Raw genomic sequence first — 22,697 nt, 5'->3', positions numbered from 1 at the left:
CTGTTTCATTTATATAAATTGTCTATATGTCTTGATGAGTTAACTCCCAGATATTTTATGCATTTAGTAGTTATGCTTAATAGAATTTCACTTATTGCTTTTTTTCTGGGTTTTGTTACTATTTTATGAAGTACTGGTGATTTTTGAGTGTTTCATTTTTATTCTGCCACTTTGCAAAAGCTAGAAATGGTTTCACTTGGCTTCTCCAACATTCTCTTGGGTTTTCTATGTGTACCATGTGTTATCTGCTAATAGTGATAATTTTCTCTGCTTTTTATTCGAAATTTCCAACAATTGAAACAATCAAATTAAAATGCTGCAAAATAATAGAGCATCCTTTCAATTGCATTCAAATAATATATTTTTTCAAGAATTAAAAATAACATGACCTTTCAATTGCTATTTTCCCAGATGATAATGAGTGTGAAAACTCTACACAGCCTTGTGGTGAAAATGCCAACTGCACTAATACAGAGGGGAGTTATTTCTGCATGTGTGCACCTGGCTTTACTTCCAGCAGCTCCCAAAACAAATTTGTCACTAATGACGGAACCACTTGTATAGGTAAGTTGTCTTTTATATGGTGGTTCATTTCATGTGGCTCTTAAGAAATAGATTAACTTGATAGAAACTGAGCCAGATCCCCCTAGTGCCTACTTGTAAACTATGTTAGAGATTTCCTCTCAGTAGGATACTGTTCTAAGCTGTAAAAGACACTGGAGACCAGATAGTGCAACCTGAAGAACAATACCCCTTATAACAGAAGTTCTTCCCACCAGGAGAGGGTCATGGGCCTCTTTGGTGGTCCAAGCCCTTGGACTCTTTCTCAAAATAATGTTTTAAAATGCATAAAATAAAATGTATATAGGCTTAAAAGGGAAATCAATTAATTTAAATAGAATTATGAAATTTTTTTAAAAGTTCTTGGTCTCCAGGCTAACAAATTCAACCACAACGTACACAGCAAGTGGCCATCCAACCACTAGATTTTAACAAAATGTTTGATAAAGTTTCTCATACTATTCTAAGAGGTAGGCAAGGGAACACGTAAAGAGCATGTGCCGGGCACTCTGCTGAACACTGTACAAATATAATTTTATTTGAGAAAATAAAGATGTATTGACTAGAAAATAAATAATTGGTTGAATAGCTGGATTCAAATGAGTGGTAATTAATGCTTCAATGCCATCTTGGCAAGAGGTCCCCAGTGAAGTGCTTTGATGATCTTTACCTTGCCTTGTGTTCTTTAATATTTTAATCTGTTGCTTAAATTAAGGCATAGATGGCATGCTCATCCAGTTTTCAAATGAGACAAAGCTTGGATGATGAGTATTTAATATCTAGCATGACAGAGGCAGAATCCAAAGGGATGTTGATAACTAGAGAGCAGGGAGAAAATAAGGATGAATTCACACTGTGCTCGAGTTCAAAAAATCACCTCCGCTGTCGTAAGATTGAAGAGAAATGTCTAGACAGAAGTTTTTCTGAAGAAGATTTGGAGATTTTTAGTGGACTACAAGCTGAACATGAGACATTAGTGTGATGCTGAAACCAAGAAAACTAATGTGATCTTGATTTGCATCAAAAGAGGCATGATTTCCATGAATAAGGAAGTGATAGTCCCACTATAATAGTGAGAGAGAGAGAGAGACAGAGAGAGAGAGAGAGAAATTGAGAGACAGAGAGAGAGATTGAGAGACAGAGAGAGAGTGAGAGAGAGTGAGTGAGAGAGAGAGACAGAGAGAGAGAAATTATATGACATTTACTAATTACTTAGTCTATGCCAGGCATTGGGATAAGAAATGAAAGAAACAAGCATTAATTAATCACTTACTATGTGCCAAACACTGTCCTAAATACTTTACAAATATTATCTTAATTGAGTCTCATATCCCAGAGACATAGGTACTATCATCATCCCCATTTTATAGTTGAGGAAAGTGAGGCAAATAGAGGGTAAGTGACTTGCCTCAGGTCATACAACTAGTGTCTGAGGATGTATTTAAACTTAACTCTTGCTGATTCCATGCCCAGTGTTTCTATTTACTTCAACACTTAGCTGCCTAAGTACTAGGAACATAAATCTAAGCAAAAACAAAGACAATTCTTACCATCAAGGAACTTACCTTCCAGCACACGTAGACAACACAAAAAAGGGAACTGAAAAGTCAGAATATGTGGCAAGGTGGAGAAATCTGGAGAGTCAGGAGTGGAGCTAAGACAAGAGTGAGCATGGATGGTTCTGGCACTTCCTCAAATGGAAGATGTGGAGGTAGGAAGAACTCACCAATCAGAGGTGAGGCTTGGAGGGTAGATACAGGGGTATGGGGGAGACAGGAAGGGGGAATAGTACTACAAATTTTTGATTTTCATTCACAATATTAACATTTTCTCCATCACTTTAAGTCTAGACAATCAGTGAAATAATAAATCAAACCCTGTTCTGCAGCATTTGCCAGTCTCTGAAGATATAAGCACTCGTATTGAAAATTTAATAATCAGCTCACCGGAACCAAAACAATCTAGCTCCAGAAAATCCCTGGGTGTAGCCATCTTCCAGGGTGCAAAGATTGCTAGAGAAAGATAGAGATATCCAGAGTCCGTAATGGCGCCAAGAGAAGATATACCTTGGTCAGACTACCTGTGGACTTTTTTTCATTTCCTTTTGTTCAATTTTGTTTAGCTCAAGGGGCCACATTTTAGAAAGTATATTGATAAACTGGAATGTCTAGAAGATGACATCTAGGATGGTGAATATACTTGAGTCCATATCATGCAGAATTGGTTGAAGGAATTGGTAATATTAGAAAGGAATCAAGCAGAAATAGCTTTCCTCAAATATTCAAAAAGCTATTATGAGGAAGAAGCATAGGACAAACCAAGACCCATGACAAAAAAGTCAAAACTAAATTCTAATTTAGTCGCAAGGTCAGAGAAAACTGACTAACAATTAGAGCTATCCAAAACTGAATTCACTTTATTGGAGTCTGTCAAGGAGAGGCTGGATGAACACTTCTTGGATATGTTATAGTGACAATTTCTTTTTGTGTATGGGTTAGACTAGAAGGCAACTGAAGTCTATCATAGTTCTAAAATTCTGTAATAACATGACAGTTCTTCAAAAACCTAAAGGTAGCTGTCATGCCTCATGCCCAACCAAGTCTTCTTTTCTCAAGGATAAATATCTCCAGTTCCTTCAAACAATCCTTATATTTAATAAGTTGCTTTACAGTGTTAGTTTTTCCAGTGACTTGAGAAGTAGGAAGAATTTATGCCATGAAAACCAAATCAAATAACATACAGAGAAAATAATTTTAGAAAGCTCTGAGGTCTAGTGGCCTAGGGTGCAGTTGCAACAAATTGAATAAATATTAAATTTGAAAAATTGATCTGTTATGCCCAAGAAACAAAATATATTCTGGTCACAAGTTGTTGTTCATGTTCTGAGTTTTGTAAATTTGTATTCAGATGTTAGCCCCAGTGGGTCCTGAAAAGTATTCAGTTTCGATTTCTGTGTCGCAGATTCTCCCTTTCCTTTTGCTATGAGCTTGTTGTTAAGTGACACTTCTATGGAATATGCATGACCCCATGGTACTGTTTAGTGAGTTAGTTCAGGTTCATGAAGATATCTTCTGAAAATATTTGATTTCCTATGAATAAGATAAATTCATTTCCTATGCCAATGGAAGATTATTCCAAACTTGTGTTTATAATAAACAGACTATCTGGAGGACATTGAAAATGTTCTTACACTGTAATTTGTTCGTTTACTGAAAATCAACAACTGAATTCACTAGGGGCTAGAGGTTTGAATTGGATTCTGATGGGGAGGGAGATATTCAGGGATTTTAATAGGCACAGTTTTCAGAAACAAATTCTCTAGTGACTAATTCTTTGACCTTTAAAATTAACTTTCTTTTGGAACTTGAGAAGTTCTCATCAATCAATTTCCCACCACTTAGCAGCCCACAAGATACTCAATAGTAAATAATGCAGAAAAATAGAATGCTAGAATTGGAAGGAATCTCAGAGTTCATTTGCTCTGTTCTCCCAATTTTACTGATAGAAGAAAGTGAGACTCAAAGATGTTAGCTTGGCCCAAAGTCATCCAGCAAACCGATGGAAGAGCTACATCTAACACCTGGGAAGCCATAATAGGGAAACCATTATCTGTTGTCTAGCACATCAATCAATCCTTGAACATTTATTAAATGTATGTTATGTGCCAAGCACATAAGGAATTTACTAAGCTCTCTCAGGATAGCGGTACAAATTTGGATCTGCCCTTTATGACACTCTCATGCCAGGGAATCAAGTTCTTTAGAACAGCTCAAATTTCCAGAGTTTTTCAGCATCTCCAAAGTGATTTACTCACAGCAATCCTTGTGCAATAAGTTATGCAAGTGTCATTATCCTCTTCTTAGAGATGAGGAAACTGAGGTTCTAAGAGGTATAAATGTTTGATGTAATGTCTCCTGTCAACCAATCCAGCAGTCTCTATTCTGCCATATTGCTTCTGTTGCCCATTTTTAAAATATGGGGACCTAAAATTCACCTACTGGGTTAGGGGATAGAGGAAGGAAACAGTCAGAAATGAAGATTATACAAGAAAAAGAGACAGTAATTAATCAATCAACATGCATTTTAAGTGTCTATTATGTAAGCCAAGCTCTATCATTTAAGTTATGATGATGATGATGACAAATGGTTATTATAATAGTGTCTTGAATCTGCTTTACACTTTTCCAAAAGTGTAATACAGAAAATAAGTGAGGTAGAGAAGACAGCTACACGGTATCATGAATAGAACATTGAGCCTTGAGACGAGGACTTCGGTTCAAATCTGGTCTCAGACACTTACTATCTGTGTGACCTTGGAAAAGTCGTTTAAGCCTGTTTGCCTCAGTATACTCATCTGTAAAATGAGTTGGAGAAGGAAACGGTAAACCACTAAAATATCACTGCCAAGAAAACCCCAAATGGAGTATTATATGTGCAATATGTAATGCTGAAAATTAGTGAGGTAGAGAAGACAGACAGCTACATGGTAAATGGAGAGAGTATCTAGCCTTGAGGCAGGAGGACTTGAGTTCAAATCTGGCCTCAAACACTTACTATCTATGTGACCCTGAGCAAGACTGTTAACCCTGTTTGCCTCAGTTTCCTCACCTGTAAAATGAAAAGGAGATGGCAAACCACTCCAGTATCTTTAGCCAAGAAAACTCCAAATGGGGTCATGAAGTCAGACACGACTGAAAACAACGGCACAGCAACAGAGAGCAGAATTGGTGATGTGGGTAGAGTAAGAGAATTGGAGTCAGGAAAACCCTCTGACTTAGCTGCGTGATCCTGGGCAAATCAATAAATCATTCTCAGTGTTTTCCCTCATCTACAAAATGAGCATAATAGTGGAACCTACTTCCCACAGTGGTTATGAGGTTCAAGTAATCTAACATGTCAAGAACTTTGCAAACCTTAAGACACACTATAAATGATCATTGTTCTTGCTAGCTACAATAAGCATTATTGTTTTCCATTTATAGGAAATAAAATAAGATTGTTTTTTGTTGTTGTTCAGTTATTTCAAACTCTCTGTGACCTCCATTGGAACTGCCTTGGCAAAGATATTGGAGTGATTTTCCATTTCTGTCTACATCTCGTTTTACAGATGAGAAAACTGAGGCCAACAGGATTAAGTGACTTTCCCAGGGTCACATACCTAGCGTCTGAGTCCAAATTTGAATTAAGGAAGACGTCTTCCTGACCCCAGAACAGACCAGGCATTCTGTTCGCTGTGCCACCTAGCTCCCCAAAACAAGATTAAAGGCTTCTGAAGCTTACATTGCCAGGGCTGGCAGCCCACTCCTCTGACTCCCCAATCCATTATTCTCTGCACTAGATATTTAAATATATATACTGTTTGAAATTCTCAAATAAATATCAGCAGAGTGCTTTGCTCCAAATAAGAACAAATATTTCAACCTTTAAAAAAACTATTTTAATGTAAAAATTTCAATGCATTAAATTCCTGCCTAGAAAATGTACTGTATCTCAGTCTTAATTTTTCCCTAGCAGATTATATTTGTTAGTTTACCATTGAGAAAGACCTGCCACTTAAAATGGGGAATTTGCCTGTAATTATCATTTACAACTGTAAACATAAGTGGTTTGGCTATAAGAAGGAAAAAAATCTAACCCTTACATCTTAATCATTAGAGTTTAATATAATTTGAATGTTACTCCATCCCCTGGTATATCTTGTTTCCAGAATACATCTTCTCTTCTGCTCATATTACTTAAAATCCCCAAATCCCAAAAGGTCACCCTATTCAGCCCTTGATGATGCCTTACAAGGATAGAATTACCATTAGAAGTTACACACATTCACACACACTCGTACACACACGGGGATGGGGTGGGGAGAGAGGAAGAGAGAGAGAGATTCTCTCTAACTAGATGAGTTTTTTAAAAAAAAGAAAAATTATTTTAGTTGCAATATTTTTATTATTTCAAAATCCATTGTAACAAGGTTCTTTTATTGAAGTTTTGTAGAATGCAAATTATCTTCTTTTCCTTGAGTCTTACTTTAAATCCACTTTGGTCCAGGGCATTCATTGAGAGCTGTGTTGAAATCCTGAACCCAACCCCCACAGCTCAAGATTTTACCTATGTTTTGTTTGATGGATTATTTTTAGGATTACAGTGCAAAACATATTTTTCTGGAAAAATGCTATTTCTCACCAATTTTTACTGTCCTTAAGGATTACCTTTCTTTGGCAGTCATGCAACTATTTCTCTTTTTCAATCCTGTAGTAATTTTCTTTGTGTACTTTGATCATCCTCAGGGAATTTGAACAAAGAAATGCATCTATTACCACCTTATACAAGTGTGCCTCTTTTCCCTGGATTTCAGCTAATTCCAAATGTTGGTACATGCATAAGCTTGACAGGTCTGATAATTATAGTCATTAGAATCCACTGTAAATAGAAAATGAAAAACTGTAATAGGAGAAGAGAGGCAGAGTGGCATAATTAGCCTTAGAGTCAAGAACTGACTTCAAATCCTGGATTCTGGCTTATACTAACTATGGAACAGGGACAGGTCATTCAGTGGATAGAGCACTGAGCCTGGAGTCAGGATGACCTGAGTTCAAATCTGGTCTCAGACATTTACTAGCCATGTGACCCTGGACAAGTCATTTAACTTCTGTTTGCCTTAATCCACTGGCAATGGAAATGACAAACCACTCTCGTATCTTTGCCAAGAAAATCTCACAGACAGTGCTGGTGGGCTATGGTCCATGGAATCATGAAGAGTTGAACATAGCTTAACAACAACAACAAAAGGTAGGTAGCAGATAAGCAAATCCGGTAACCTCTCAGTGTTCCAGGACACTATAACACAATCTGAGGTGAGTTTATAAGACTGCAAATAGAGGTTATAAAAAGAAATATCACTCTTTCAGGTAGAGGCAGCCAAAAGGAACAATGGACAGAGCACAGGAAATGGAGTCAGAAAGACCTTCAGAGTTCACGTGCAGCCTAGACATTTACTAATTGTGTAACCTTTGGCAAGTTACTAAACCTCAATCTGTCTCAGTCTCCTTACCTGTAAAATGGGGACAATAATAGTACCTACCTCCCAGGGTTGTTGTAAGGATCAAATAATATGGTTATAAAGCACTTAGCACATAGGAGATGCTTAATAAATTCTTGTTTCAGTACTAGAGGAAGTGAGCCTTTGCATTAGAAACACCCTACTCTAGCGAAATCATTGAATTCTATAAAGTTATATTCTACTTACATAGAATGCATACCTGTATATATTAATGCGTATTTCTGTAAAATCCGTAGAAGGAATTAAAATGATTTCTTCCTCCCTGATTTGTTTCTAGTTCTTTGAATAAAAAAGCCATATAATCTGGCAAATACTATGATATAGCAAAATTTATTCAATGCATCCCATGCACATCTGCACACGAGCACATAACACACACAATCTTCATCTGCTAAAAAGGTCGGACTGTTTAGTCCTGAGTACCATGAGCATTGGGGTTTTATTCATTTTCCTTTCTCTATCAAGTAAGATTACATTTTTAAGTTTCTCTCTCTTTGTAAATTCTGGAAAATATCTAGTTGATTTGGGTGTGAGTAGAATGAAAACAAAACCAGGAAATTCAGTTATTGGTGACATTTAGAACTTCCTGTACGTAGGCTGCAGTCATGAGACTGTTATGCATGTAAAGCGTTAGTCCAGTTAACGAAAAGAGTAAGTGTAAACTAGAATGAAAATTACATTAGAGCTTCAAGTTTGGTGATATTCCATAGGCACTGCTGCCTAAGTAATGGGAAGGGGGAATTAGCTTCCATTCAGAGGATCTTAGAGCTGGACAAAAAGGAATCAGTCTCTGACCTTGAGAAGCTTATATTCTATTGAAGTGATATCGCAAAGGAAATATAAGATAATTTTTAGGGAGAATAATAAAACCCAATTATTCGATTAATGACAAACCTTAAAGCACAAATTGCTTGGGGAGGTACTCCCTATTTAACAAGAAGTACTAAGAAAATTGGAAAGTAGTTTAGTAGAAATTAGGTTTAGACCATCTTACACTATCTACCTTAATAAGCTCAAAATGTGCAAATGACCTAATTATTAACAGTCACATCATTAAAAATTTAGAAGAGAGTACGTTCAGGTACCTTTCATAGCATAGGACATAGCTCATAGACTAGGAGACTTCTTTAAAAAAAAAACAGAAGAGAGGTGATGATAGGAAATAAAATAGATAATTTGGGTTGCATGAAATTGAAAAGCTTTTACACAAATAAAATCAATGCAATGCAGTTAGGATAAGAGAAAATACATTGAGTAGAAAAAATCTTTGCATCACCTATCTCTAATAAGTACCAGATATCAAAGATATATAAGGGAAAATATAAATACGTGTGTGTGTGTGTGTGTGTGTGTGTGTGTGTGTGTGTGTGTATAAAAGACCAAAAGTCATTTCCCAATGAATAACTGGTCAAGGGATATGAACAAATTGTTCTCAATCATCATCATTTTATGATACTACATTATGGAAATGCTTGTTTTATTCCATAAAATAAAATGAAATAAATGTTAAAAAAGAAATGCAAACTGTTAAACATGACAGCTACAAATGACAATATAAATCAAAATAATTACAAAATTAGCAATAACAAAAGATGGGAATAGCCAATGTTGTTAACACATTAATATACTTTTGGTTGGTTGCGAATTGCTTCAATCATTCTAGAAAGTAATTTGGAATTAAGCTAAAAGCAAAATATCCATATCCTTTGACCCATGGATGCCGTTAGTAAGCATGTACTCCAAGGAGGTAAAAAACAGAAACAAGAGATCCATATTCATCAAATACTAATAGATGCTTTTTACGGTAGCATAAAATTGGAAACAAAAGTTTTCTACTGATTGGAGAATGACTAAATAAATTGAGTTCTATCGATAAAATAGAGTGTGTTGTGCTGTAAAAAAATGATAAATATGAAGGATTCAAAGAAATATATGAGGATGTGTCTTTGTATCCATAGAGCCCAGCACAGCATCTGGAAAACAGTAGCTCCTTAAATTATTATGAAATGGAATGGAATAGGACCATGGGCTTTTCAACAGATTGAGGACCAAAGAGATGTAAGGACAAAAAGCCAGCAAGTAATGAACTTTTTCAGCTAGAACAACTCATGAAGACAATCTTCTGACTTATGGAAGGATGGTTAACTGCATTGGTGAAGAAATTACTTTATTTATTTTTAATAAACAGTAGTGTAATTAATCAAACAAGCAAGCATTTATCAAGTACCTGCTGTGTACCAAGCACTATAGCACCACCGAGGTTACAAATCTATCAACAAGCATGAGCAAGTGCTTAATATGTGTCAGGTCCTATTTTAGTGCTGGAGATACAAAGACAAAAATGAAAGTCTTTGTATTCAAGCAGTTTACTTCTAATATGGGAGACATACATATGAATCAATACACAAGTCAGGAAACAAGCGTTTTTTATGGACTTAATATTAGACGGGTACCATGCTAAGTTCTGGGGACACAAAGAAAAGTAGAAACACATCCTTTGCCCTGAAAGAGCTCACAGTCTAATGACGGAGACAACATGCAAACAACCATGTATATGAACGATTTTCGTTGTTCCATCGTTTCAGTTGTGTACTACTCTTTGTGACCCCATCTGGGGTTTTCTTGGAAAAGATAATGGGTGCTTTGCCATTTCCTTTTCCAGCTCATTTTACAGATGAGGAAACTGAAGAAAACAGAGTTACATGATTTGCCAAACTCACACAACTAGTAAGTGTTTGAAGCCAGATGTGAACTCAGAAAGATGAGTCTTCTTGACTCTCTGCATGGCACTCTATCTACTGTACCACCCAGCTGCCCATGTAGAAGATGCATAGAATTTAAATGGTAGATAATCTCAGAGGGAAGCTTCTAGCAATTTGAGGGAAAAAGAAAAGCTTCCTGTTGAATGTCTGGTTTGAGTAAAGTCTTGAGAGAAGCCAAGAGGTTGAGCTGAGGAAGGAGAATATTCAAGACATGAGATATAGTGCATCATGGAATTTGAACATTGAAGACCAGAAATAAAGTCAGTGTCACTAGATCATAGAGATCATAGAGCCAGGGAGTAGAGAGTAAGAAAAGTAGGAGAAATTGAAGGGACCAAGGAAGTTTGGAAAGAAAGGATGCAGATCTTAAAATAAAATTTAATTTAAAAATAAGGAAAAGAATGGAAAGGTAGAAAGGGGACAGGTTTTGAAAGACTTTAACAGCCAAATGGAAGACTTTATATTTGATCCTAGAGGTAACAGGGAGTCACTGAAATTTATGTAATAGGACAATGACATGATCGGATCTGCTTTAAAAAGATCATTTTGGGAGCTGATTAGAGGACCCATACACATACAAAGCTGAGGCAGGCTAACCTTAGAGAGAACTGTATTGTAGCCAACACTGTAACAAAATGAAATTGTCATTTAATTTAATGTTTGCAATAACTCTTGGCCAAAAAAAAGAAATATTTTGAATGAGATAAAGCAAACACTTTAAGGAGTACTTTTCAGTGTTTGACATTAGCTAAAGTGCATGACTTTGTTTGAAATACCAGATTCAGAAAATATTAATGCAAAAGACCCTTACTTATTTTTTCTCATGTCTCTAAGTAAAAGAATTGTGGTAATTGCTTTAGTAATATGTAAAAAGAACTACATTTTAAATATTATTAAAAAGATAGCAGAAACAAATCTCTTTAAACAAACCTTTTAAAGAAACAATTCTATATTAAATTACTCATAAAGAATGTCCTCAAACTGATTTCAGTCACCTGAATAGCTGAACGCTTTTTTGGTGTTTAATCTTTGTTTATAGGAGAAAAGAAATGCTCACATGAATTTGGTCTCTGAAACATTTTTCACCATCATATCAGAACTGATTGTTTAAGCCAAATGCTTTTTTTGAGGTGTTCAGCTAAAGTTACCTTGTCATTGCTTCTTGATAGCATTTTCAGACGTGTTCCCATTACATTTGGTTTTCTATTTCCTCACTTTTTTAGAACAATTTTGTTATGAAATGGCTAGCAGGATGCAATATTATTATCAACAAGGTAGCAAGGTGTTAGTCTGTAAATACTTAATAAAAAAATTCAATTTCTCACAATATTTGCAGATATAGATGAGTGTCGAGAAGCAACTCCAGGTGCCTGTGGGGATCATGCTAAATGTGAAAACGTACATGGAGGGTATCACTGCGCCTGCAAAGAAGGTTATCAGCCATCCACAGGAAAATTGCAATTTAAGCCAAATGATGGCACTTACTGCCAAGGTAAATGATACTATAAAGGTGTCTGTGTTATGATAGAATGACCTCTTCTAAGGAAACCACCACTGTTCCTTGGGGTCCCAGTAAGGTTCATCAGCAAGAGAAGCGAAACATTGTCATTACAACTACATGAGGGTGAAATTGACATGCACAGTACCTTAAGTCAAGTTGCTGAATGAAAATAAGATTATTCTGAACACACACACGCACAAAAAATCAGACATGTTGAGAAATGTGCTTTTGTTTTGTTTTGTTTTGTTTTTAATAGTTTGAGGAAAGGATCCATATATCATTGGAAATTATTCAAATATATCCAGTAAGCATATATGCTACTTAATAACTTGGAATTGAATTATTCAATAAAACATTTGCAGTATATAAAACAAAGTTACCAGATGGTGAATTTTCTTTTTCTACAGAAAATGTGAAGGCAAACTGTCATTTAGATGATGTCTGCATTGCTGCAAATATTAACAAAACGTTAATTGAAGTAAGTAGAATGGCTTATGCATAAGCTTTTAAGATCATGGTTTATTTGAATTTGACACTTTTGTTTCTGTAAATATGCTTTCAGAATGATTTTTTAGGAATGGGAGCCTTCAGTTAGACTTCTAGAACATTGGAAGTAGCTTACTTATTTAAATCTAAGGCTTAATTAGCTTGTTAATTTCCTATAATTTGTTTGGGTAGTATCAAAAATTTGATGAACTGGAAAATAACCAAACCCTTTCTGTTGCTTAGTGATAATAGTGAAGATAGAGTTTTTTCCACATGTAGTTGTACTTTGTGATTAATTACTTGGCATGATGGCAAATGTACTCAATAAAAAAAGTGAGGACAGCTGACAAGATAGCAAAAGCCAGCCTTATTTTGTGCCATTCAAAGGAGCACTTAAGTTGATAGGATAATTGATTTAGAATTGGAAGAAAGCTTTGAGATCATCTAATCCAATTCCTTCATTTTACAAATGAGAAAAATGAGGAGGCACAGAGTGGTTAAGGGACTTGCCCAAGGTCACATAGCTAGTGTCAGAAGCAGTATGTGAATCTGGGCCTTTGTAAATCCAAGTCAAAAACATTATGTAACCATAATCTAACCATCAAAGAAGCAAATTTCAAAGAAAAGGTGGCATAAATGAATATATTGGTAAGACAACCAGTTTCTAAAGTGATTGAGTCAGTGAATCACAGCCATGAGCATTTGGATAGCATCAGAAATAAAGTTCCCCTATCATCAAGCCTAAAAGGGCTTCCTGGGTCAGATTCAAAAGTCTAATTCAATGATTAACTTATTATTTAATATTTAGCTGAGTGCTTTTTTTTTTAGAAAAATTATTTCCTATCTTGATACATCTATTAATTAACGTACATTTGAATATATATATATATATGTGTGTGTGTGTGTGTGTGTGTGTGTGTGTATGTGTATGTATGTATACTAGGTATACAGCAAGAAAGAAGAACTATAAGATAAGTTATTTGCTTTTGTGCAGTACCAGACAGACCTCATGGTAACACGAATCAGCTTTGGTACCATGGATAACCACCTTTGGAGTCAGAAAAGAGAGGATCAAAGTCTTACCTCTGACAAGCACTAATTATGATCATGGACAGGAGTTTCAGATAACTCTAAGATTCTTAAGTCATTGAGTGGGTACTGATAAGCACCAGTGGAGAAAGTTTAATCAAGAGAAGTTTCTGACATCTCTGATCATGAATCTAGAGGAGGATCATAGACTTAGAGCTATGGGAAAGGACATAATAGGTCACCTCCTTCAATCCTCTCTTTTTAGAGATTAGAAAAGTGAGACCCAAGGAAATTACATGACCTAACCAAGACCATAGTTAGTAGGCAGAATTCAGGTGCTCTGGCTAGTGAGCCTTTCCACTGTAGCACACATTGCTGTAGAACTGTCCATCACTATCCTGAAAAGATTGCTGTTATTTCCCAGAATAATTGCCTCTGTTGATGTTATTTGGTCAGATTGTATAACTAACTAATCCCTGGGTCCAAATCAAGGTTTGTAGTTAGCATCATTATCTTATTTACAGAAAAATAAAAACTATAATAGAGTAGATAGAAAGCTGTTATTGAATCCAGGAAGATCTATGTTCAAATTCTTCTTATACAGTGACTTGTTCTAGCCAACTTTCTACGACTAAGTTGTAAAGAAGGTACCCACCTATATTGTAAAGGAAATTCCTCACCAGAAGCTTCCTGCACCAAGAAAATCACAGGTCTTATATACACATACATATATACCTATCTGTATATATCTGTATGTGTGCATGTTTATACATATGTATGTACATACAAGTATACATATGTCCAAATGGTTGTCTACATACTACTACCCAAGTCAACAGAACATTCTCAGAAAAAAAGAGTCATATTTTAATCTTGAAAAATAATTAGTATTCAGTGCTATATAGTGATTTCCTTCCTTCTGGCACTGTCACCCCTCTTTTCTTCCCAGATTAAGCACATAAAGGAACCCTTGAATCTGCTGCAAGAAATCTACCAAAAATCTGGACAAGCACTTTTCCCCATTGATGTCCTTACTAATGTCGAAGCACTGTCTGCTTCTTCCCCATTCTTGAGTTACATGAGTAGCAATGTCTCTGAGAAGGAAACATTTACAAATACAACTATTAACGTAAGTAGCCCGAGGCTTGTGTTTTTATTTTTCTCCACTCCTGTAAATAGCAAGAGACTCCAACACTAAAAAAACATGTTTCTCCTGCCAATAGGTTTTTGTTAACACCGTAAACAATTTGGTTCAAAAGGATAAAATGACAATTTGGAACAAGCTGTCTACAGATAATAGAAGAACAAGTCTCACTAAACTGATGCACACAGCGGAGAAGACCATGCTAATCATGTCCCAGAACTTCAAAAAGACAACCCAGTTAGAGATTAATTCAAGTGACATGGGTAAGGAAAGAAATCACTCCATATGCAACACTCTGGTCTTGAAATATGGTTTCATTTTCTTCTCAAATAAAAAAAATTAACAGCAGAATTTTAGGTTTACACTATTGGTGTATAAACTCATATTTTCCAAAAAAAAAATTATAGCAGCATTTTAATGTTATAATTTCCTTTTTAATATGATTTTTTTTATTTTGAATTCCAAATTGTTTCCCTTTTTCTAGGACCTCCCACATCCATTGAAAAGGAAATCGATATGATGCCCATTATACATGTGAAGTCATGCAAAACATTTCTATATTAGCCATCAAAAATTATTTTGGCATTTTCTAATGTCAAAAACATTAATTAATGGGTGTAAACCTATTTCTTCCCTCCTAAGTAACTCCCTCAACCCCTGCTACTCTCTGATTTTGACACTATAGTGTGACATCTGGTGCTACCCATACCAGGAAAATTGTACTTTCTCCCCTTCTTCATTTTCTAGAGATTTTCTAATTAACCTAATTAATCAAGAAATGCTTTATCCAAAGCACTCCCCTTATCCACACATATACTTCTTTGAGAAAGCAAACTTCAAAATTAGCAAGACATTTAAACAATAATAAACAGTGATCCTTCCTTTTCTGGATTCTCACACTGTGAAATATGAAATTAGCCCTAGAATGCCTTTAGGGGGCATTCCAGGGAACTGGTCAAATTTCTGAGAGAGTTCCTGGGTTCTGTATTATGTATACCCTGATACATGTCAACATTGAGGCAATTTCACATATTGTAAATAGCAATCAATTGAATTTCACAAGATTTGGGTTCATATTTTGGTTTCATCATTTACTAACCATTTGAGGTTAATATATCATTTAACTTCTATGTCCCTCAGTTTCCTAATCTTTAAAATGGAGAAAACACTATTCAAGCTCCTTAATCCAATGAATTATTGTGAGGAGAATAATGCCATTCATTTCTAAAATATAAATACCAAATATTATTATTGTTGTTACTGTTGTTGTTCTAGTTACATTAGTATTATATCAGACTTTTTTCACCATCAAAGGATTCTAAAGTCGTGACACTTGAACTCTAATTAATCACACTCTAGTACATGCTCACAGAATAGGTAAAACTGGCATTCAAAGGAATAAAGGTGGTAAAAGCAATTGGGTTAAACCAGGTATAAATAGATGAGATCTGTGTTGAAGGTGGCATAATATGAGTGTTCAGGAATTGGTCCACAACGTATTTGAAGGATAAAAAGATATCAAAGGCATGGAAAATATCTTGGATCATATTTATACTCAGTAAAGGCAGTCATGTAAACCATCAACTTTTATGTCTAATTACACACACACACACACACACATATCACAACGATTTAGGATTCTTTGGAAGATAGAACAATAGATATAACTTGTTTGATGACCACTTGATGATTAACAATGGTGAGGAAATATATGCTCCCCAAAAGTATTATTCACCACTGTGATGGAGAAAATATAGTATCAAGTTCAAGGTGATGAACGATTCCTCTGGGATGGCAAGTTCCTCCAGATGGTGCTGTTTTCAGGTAATATCACTCTGGTTACATCATATTCCAGAAGAATGAAAACCTCCTAGGTGAAATCTCACCATTCATAGTTTTTGACCTGATGATATTACTACCCACCAGATGAAAATTAAGTGAATTGATTCTGCCTGTTGTTCAGATTACGGCATTCAATTAGACTATGTTCCTATATACATGCATGTGGATATGTGGATATATCTATATGTGCACACTTATAGAGCTCAACCATCAGGATAGGTAGATCTATTTGTGTGTATATTTTGTACAAGTATGAGTATATGTCAGCCTTTATATGTGCATGTATTATGTATGCATGCATATGTATGTATGAAGAGGCACCAGAGTTATCTTTATGTATGTATCTAAGCTAAATATATACAGAGAGATACATTTCTGTAGTTATAGCTCTGTATAGCTATAGATATGTATAAACTTCTATATTCATATATGCATTTATATTGTGTAAGTATATATAGATATTCAAAAAGGCAATGTGTGTATATACACAATATATATAAAAACACGTATACATTCATATATGTGTAGAGTGTGTACAGGGTTGTCCCAAAAGTTGTAGTGGAGTTTTAAAAGCCTTGAAAGCTTTACTTTAACTTCTTAACTTAAAACTACATTAAGAATTTTAAGACAGCATATATGTATAGATATATGAATGTGTGTAGATATGTATATATGTAAAATCTTAGACATATAGCAAAAGTGGACAATGATTTGAACCAGAATTAAACAAAAGAATAGGTTGAACTGCTTTTAGAAATTGCAAAACTCCTTGAACTTCGCTGCGCCATCCACCAAAAGTTCCATCATTTAAACCCTGATATTATTATGTCAATATTGTACAGTTGCTAGTTATGGAATAGTACAGTTGATAGAAAAAATTGTGAATGTCACTCAGAGAAATAAAGACGTTTATGGTAGATGTTAGCTAGCTGCAATGCCTAACAGAAATAAAGTCATCAGAGAAATGTGTGGTTGATGAAGATGGACCATTCATGTCCAACAGGCCATGAAGAAGAGTTAATGAGTACACAGGCATATATTCTTTCAGTGTCAGGAAAAGCAAAAAAAGTCCTGTAACACATACAAACACACCGTACCAGGCTTCAGGGAGCCTGCCATGGACAATGAACACAGAATTAGAAGATGTGGATAGGTTACAATGAGTATCATTGGAGGGGACACATGCATCAGTGAAATCACAAACACATTGGGGTATTTTTAATATTATTAAGACTCATTATTAATGTGAAGTGAAAGACTGTATTATTGTAGTTAGCATAGAAAAAACCTTAATTTCCATATAATAATTCCAGTGTGATTGAGTATGTGAAATATACTTCACCTAAAATGAGAATCTAGTTACTTATTATATTGTATTACTGGGCCATCTATGGATGCCTTAGCATCCTAGTATTAATGAGAGTGCATCAGAGAGTTAGAATGCCTTCTTTTTTAGATCCCCACTTTTTACAGATGAGGGTCGCAGAAATGCCTGGCCCAATAGTATTTAGAAAATAATCTCAGAGTTGTGATTCAAACCCATCTGTCTGACTTACTTTGAAAGCCAGAAATATTAAATTTCTTTGTAAGGATTTTAGTTGTGATTTACAGTCAATTCAAAATGCATGTACCTTTATCTCATTTGATACAGGGTAAATTAAAAGTGGAATTTCAGGGGGAAAAGTAAACATTTAAGCTACAAATACAGGGTGTCCCAAAAATCTTACTGTAGTTTGGAACTTTAATAGCCTCAAATTATTTTTTAGTTATAGTGCTTATAACTGATAGCTAATAAGCTACTCTGGGATAGTTATGTGTTTCAGTGGATAAAGTGCCAGGCTTGGGGTCAGGAAGACTCATCTTCCTGAGTTCAAATCTGTCCTCAGACACTTGCTAGCTACCCTAAGCAAGTTACTTAACCCTGTTTGCCTCCGTTTCCTCATCTGTAAAAAGAACTGGAGAAGGAAATGGCAAACCACTTCAGTATCTTTGCCAAGAAAACCCCAAGTCGAGTCATGAGGAGTTGGACACCTGGAATGACATAAAAATAACAACAATAAGCTATGAAAGCTTTAAAACTGCACTGAGATTTTTGGCACACCCTGTATATGGACCTGACTATTAATATCCAGATATATGCTAACTGTCTTCATTGAAAAGGATGTAGATCATGTGAAGAGACTTAATAATGTATGGTCATTTTATAACTATAAAAGTTTTATTCATTACACTATTTTAAAAAAATGTAAGATTTGTATTGCTTCTTTTCAGGACTCAAATTATTTGCTTTTGATTCTCATCATATGAAACATATTCATCCTCATGTGAACATGGAAGGAAATTATATAAAAATCTGCCCAAAGAGAAAAGATGAATATGATTCTAACGGTAAGAGAACCGCCTCCTTTTATTTATGTTTTATTTTTTATAAGAACCATAGCATGCACTTAGTGTTTAATAAATATTTGTTCAACTGAAAGGGACCTTATTAGATTATGTCACAGAAATAGTGGCCTTGGAGTTGAGGGCTTCATATATACTAGCTGGGTGACTAGCTGTGTGATCCTGAGCATGTTACTTAATCAACTTCGAAGACTTTAAGTTGCAGAGGACAAACTCATATAAATTAATTGTGGGAATGCTTCCTATGCCAGTGAAATCATATGTGGACCAAATTGTGGGAACGTTTGTGTTTGTATAGATGTATAATGTCCAGAAAACTGACCTGAATAAGTATTAAATTTTGTGTATGTGTCTGTGTGTGTGCATTCTTAACACATTATGGTTGGTTTTTTTTTTTCTAACTCAGTAAATGTATAACAAGAAATAGGGCAGCTAAATGGTACAGTGGACAGAGATCCAGACCTAGAGTCAGGAAGACTCATCATCCTGAATTCAAATCTGGCCTCAGATACTTACTAGCTGTATGATCCTGTGCAAGTCACTTAACCTTATTTGCCTCAGTTTACTCATCAGTCAAATGAACTGGAGAAGGAAATGGCAAAGTCCTTCAGTGTCTTTTCCAAGAAACCCTAAATGGGATTTCGAAGAGTCAGATGCAACTGAAAAACAACATATCTAGTAACTACTCTTAGCAGAGTACAGAACTGAGTTTGATAGATAGATAGATAGATAGATAGATAGATAGATAGATAGATAGATAGATAACCACATTTTATATATTATACACACACATCATATGGTAAGCACATATATTTGTTGAACTGAATTTGTTGATTAAAAAGAACATCAACTGTAACATGCATCAAAAATAATTATTCACTAGATTGTCATATATATTCAGTTCAATGTTTTGTGCACAGTAAGCACTTAAATGTCTATTTGCTTTGTTGGATTCAGCTCAACAAACATTTATTGCTTTCTACTCTATATGTAGTAATGAACAATGAGAAAGATTTAAAAAAAGAAAATATTCCTTCCTTTAGGCAACGTATAAGCTAATCAGGAAGAAGAGGTATGTATAAGAATAACTATAATTCAAAGCAGAATATGTTTGTCCTCTAAAAGAGGTACAGGTCACTATGAGTGAGCAGAGAAATAATAGCCCATTTCCCTCTCTCTCTTGCTCTTAGCAAGCTCATATCCATATGCTGTGCTATATGGCAGACTAATTTGTTTAAAAATTGTCAGAGGTCCATGACCATAGGGTCTCTCTCATTATAAACCCCCAGGCAGTCACTTCTCTTTTAGGGTAGATTTGGCAGAAATATCTGTCACCTAACAAGTTCTATGCCCCTACTCCCTTCTCCCTCTTCAGCTTTTGTAAATTTCCCAAAAACTCACCTGCTAGGTTCTTACTGGTATTCCTGTGTAAGAAATAGTTCAAGTAAATGATTAATTTCATTAGAGAAATTCAGTGAGAATATCAAGAAACTTTGAGGCTGAATTATTGGAAAGGTTATTAAGTTAGATCTTTAAGACACCAGAGATTATGTGGTTTCTTTTATGTAAATTTGGATTTACTCTATTAACTTGTGTTTTTTTTATTTCATTGTAGACATATTCATTTTAAATCAGCAATAGTAGGCAAGAAGCAGTGCCTTCATCCTTGTCGACCTTCCCCCTCTGCAGTATCCATTTCTATTCTATAGAAAGAACTCAGTTTACTAAGACACCCAAAATTACATGGCAAATAATGGCTAAATTTTCTATGGAGATGTTTCAATAGTTTTACTTCAATGATTCTTTGTGAGTTTTAGAGTAAAAGTTTGCAGTAGGAGTGTTCAGTAGTGCCAGGCCTAGAGGCCTGTGTGGGCTACCCGAGTCTTCTTACCTCACCTCCGAGGTCTTCGGCTGGCCAAAACCGGATGCTCATATGAGAGAAAGGACGTTCCAGAGTCGAACAAGGGTTGAGCTTTATTTCAGGGTCTAGGTTACAAGTGCAGGGAGATCTTCCTTAGGAGGAAGAGGAGGAGATTTCCTAAGGAGGCTAAGATCTTAAGGGATTGGAAGTAGAAGTACAAGCAGGGAGAGAGGGGGAGGGGAGAGAGGAAAGAAGAGAAGCGGAGCCTACTGTCCTCTTGGCTCCTCACATGCTAAGAGAGCTTTCAGGCTTCCTCAATCCTACTTAACCTTCAGCCGCATAGTTTGCATCTGAATACCGTGCTGTTAGGTAACTAGGTGCGCCCAGATCCGGGACAATCTCGAGGGCGGGGAGATCTCTCTCCCATCACGTTTCTCACGGGAAGAGGCGGAATTACTCGAGATAGCTCGGTTCACCTCGATCCCCTGCCGTTTCCTGGGGGGGTCTAGTGAGAGCTCTAAGATTTAGAAGCTCCCACCTTTACCCGCCCAAGACTGTCCACACGGAATTGAGCTTCCAATCCCAACATATCCCCTTCTTTGTTATGCGCGGAGCGCACCTGGCTCTAGAGCAAACAGTGGCTGGAGGCTGAGTGGATTAGGAAGGCCTTTAGCATATGAGTACCCTACAACAAGACTTCATTCACACAGAAATCTGCAGCTAGCACAGCTGACAAAGGGAGGCATCAAATAAAACAAAGATGAAACTAAATGGCTGAGTTACAACAGGGGAAGTGCAATCAACTAATCCCAAAGCATTTTTTAAGAGGAGCAGCTGGTGTTGGTGCCTTACACATCACCACCCCCCTTAATCTTGCAAATGGATCTATACAGGTGGAAAATTGGCCACCTCCTCCCCCCCCCCAATGTCCTGGGTTTGTGATATCAAAGTCCTCCTTCAGCCAGTGGAAAGAGATGCCTAGATGGGAAGCTGTCAGCAGCAGTGTCTGCGGTTGTGATGAGTGCTGCCTCCTCTCTGGGCAGCAAGGTTAAAGCTGTCAGCAGCAGACTCAGGTGGTGCATGATCCTTCTCCGGGGTCTCCGGGCTCTCCGGGGTCTCCGCCTCCTGCGTCTCCGCCGTCTCCGACATCGGTTTACACCTACAGAGCCTTCTAATGGGAATCCACGCATCACCTTTTCCTGTGGAGACACAAACATACCCTCGACCCCATATTAGTATCTTAAAATGTCTCATAGCTGGAGTAGTATGTGAGCCTTTTGAGACAGCTGTATCAAGCTCTGATTGTATTAGGCGACCTTTTCCCCTTCTTTGTTTAGCGAGGATCGCCTTTAAGGTAAGATTGATAAGAATGCATACTGGCTCTTTACTTAGGTATAGCTGCTGCCAGGTGCTTACAAATGCTTGATTAACATCTGTAAGGAACCTGAATTTCCCGGATTTTTTCTTTTTAACAAACACAGGAGCATTCCAGGGTGCTAATTGCTCCTTAACCAGTAGTTGTAGTGCCTGGAGTTTTTCTGGAGTCAGGGGCCATTGCTCCACCCAAATCGGGGTGTCTGACTTCCAATTCAAGGGTGGGGACTCCAGAGCAACAGCAATGGCCCTTACTAAAAATTTGATAACCTCATCCTGAGGTGGCTAATAGCCATTCAGGCAATCAAGACATAATCGGCGGCCAAGTACTGTAATTGGTTTCCTGTAGCTTCAAACTGCCTTGTTCTTGTAAATCGTTGATAAGCCTGGGGGGCCTGAGCCCCTAGCCCACCGGTAGTGCTCTTTACCCTCTGAGAAAATTCTGATACCCAAATCACATTCTGCCCAGGGGTAAGGCAGGCTCTAGCTAAGCTCTTCCAGTCATTATGAGTCAGAACGAACTGACCACTGAGAGTTTCAAGCATGGCTATGACAAAGGGTGAATTAGGGCCATGCTTGGTACAAGCCTCTTTAAGAGTCGCCACTCTCTTCCACTCTATGGGTATGTGGCTCCTTCAAACGCCACCGGGGACACTGGGGTCCGCTATTTCTAGCAC

General features: G+C 36.5%; 1 protein-coding gene across 1 annotated transcript in view; it reads left to right on the top strand.

Annotated features, from left to right (window-relative positions):
• ADGRL4 (adhesion G protein-coupled receptor L4) overlaps window positions 1–22,697 on the top strand; it is a 136,490-nt gene that overhangs the window by 70,163 nt on the left and 43,630 nt on the right. Inside the window, exons 3-8 of the mRNA XM_072648833.1 lie at window positions 412–564; window positions 11,717–11,872; window positions 12,289–12,359; window positions 14,346–14,525; window positions 14,620–14,803; window positions 18,654–18,770. Of these exons, the coding sequence (XP_072504934.1) occupies window positions 412–564; window positions 11,717–11,872; window positions 12,289–12,359; window positions 14,346–14,525; window positions 14,620–14,803; window positions 18,654–18,770 (861 nt within the window). The remainder of the gene's footprint in view (window positions 1–411; window positions 565–11,716; window positions 11,873–12,288; window positions 12,360–14,345; window positions 14,526–14,619; window positions 14,804–18,653; window positions 18,771–22,697) is intronic.

Source organism: Notamacropus eugenii, chromosome 2 (assembly GCF_028372415.1).
Source record: "Notamacropus eugenii isolate mMacEug1 chromosome 2, mMacEug1.pri_v2, whole genome shotgun sequence".
In the NCBI taxonomy this organism is placed as follows: domain Eukaryota; kingdom Metazoa; phylum Chordata; class Mammalia; order Diprotodontia; family Macropodidae; genus Notamacropus; species Notamacropus eugenii.
Note: the sequence above shows the minus strand (reverse complement) of the source record. Positions and strands in the feature narration are given on the sequence as shown.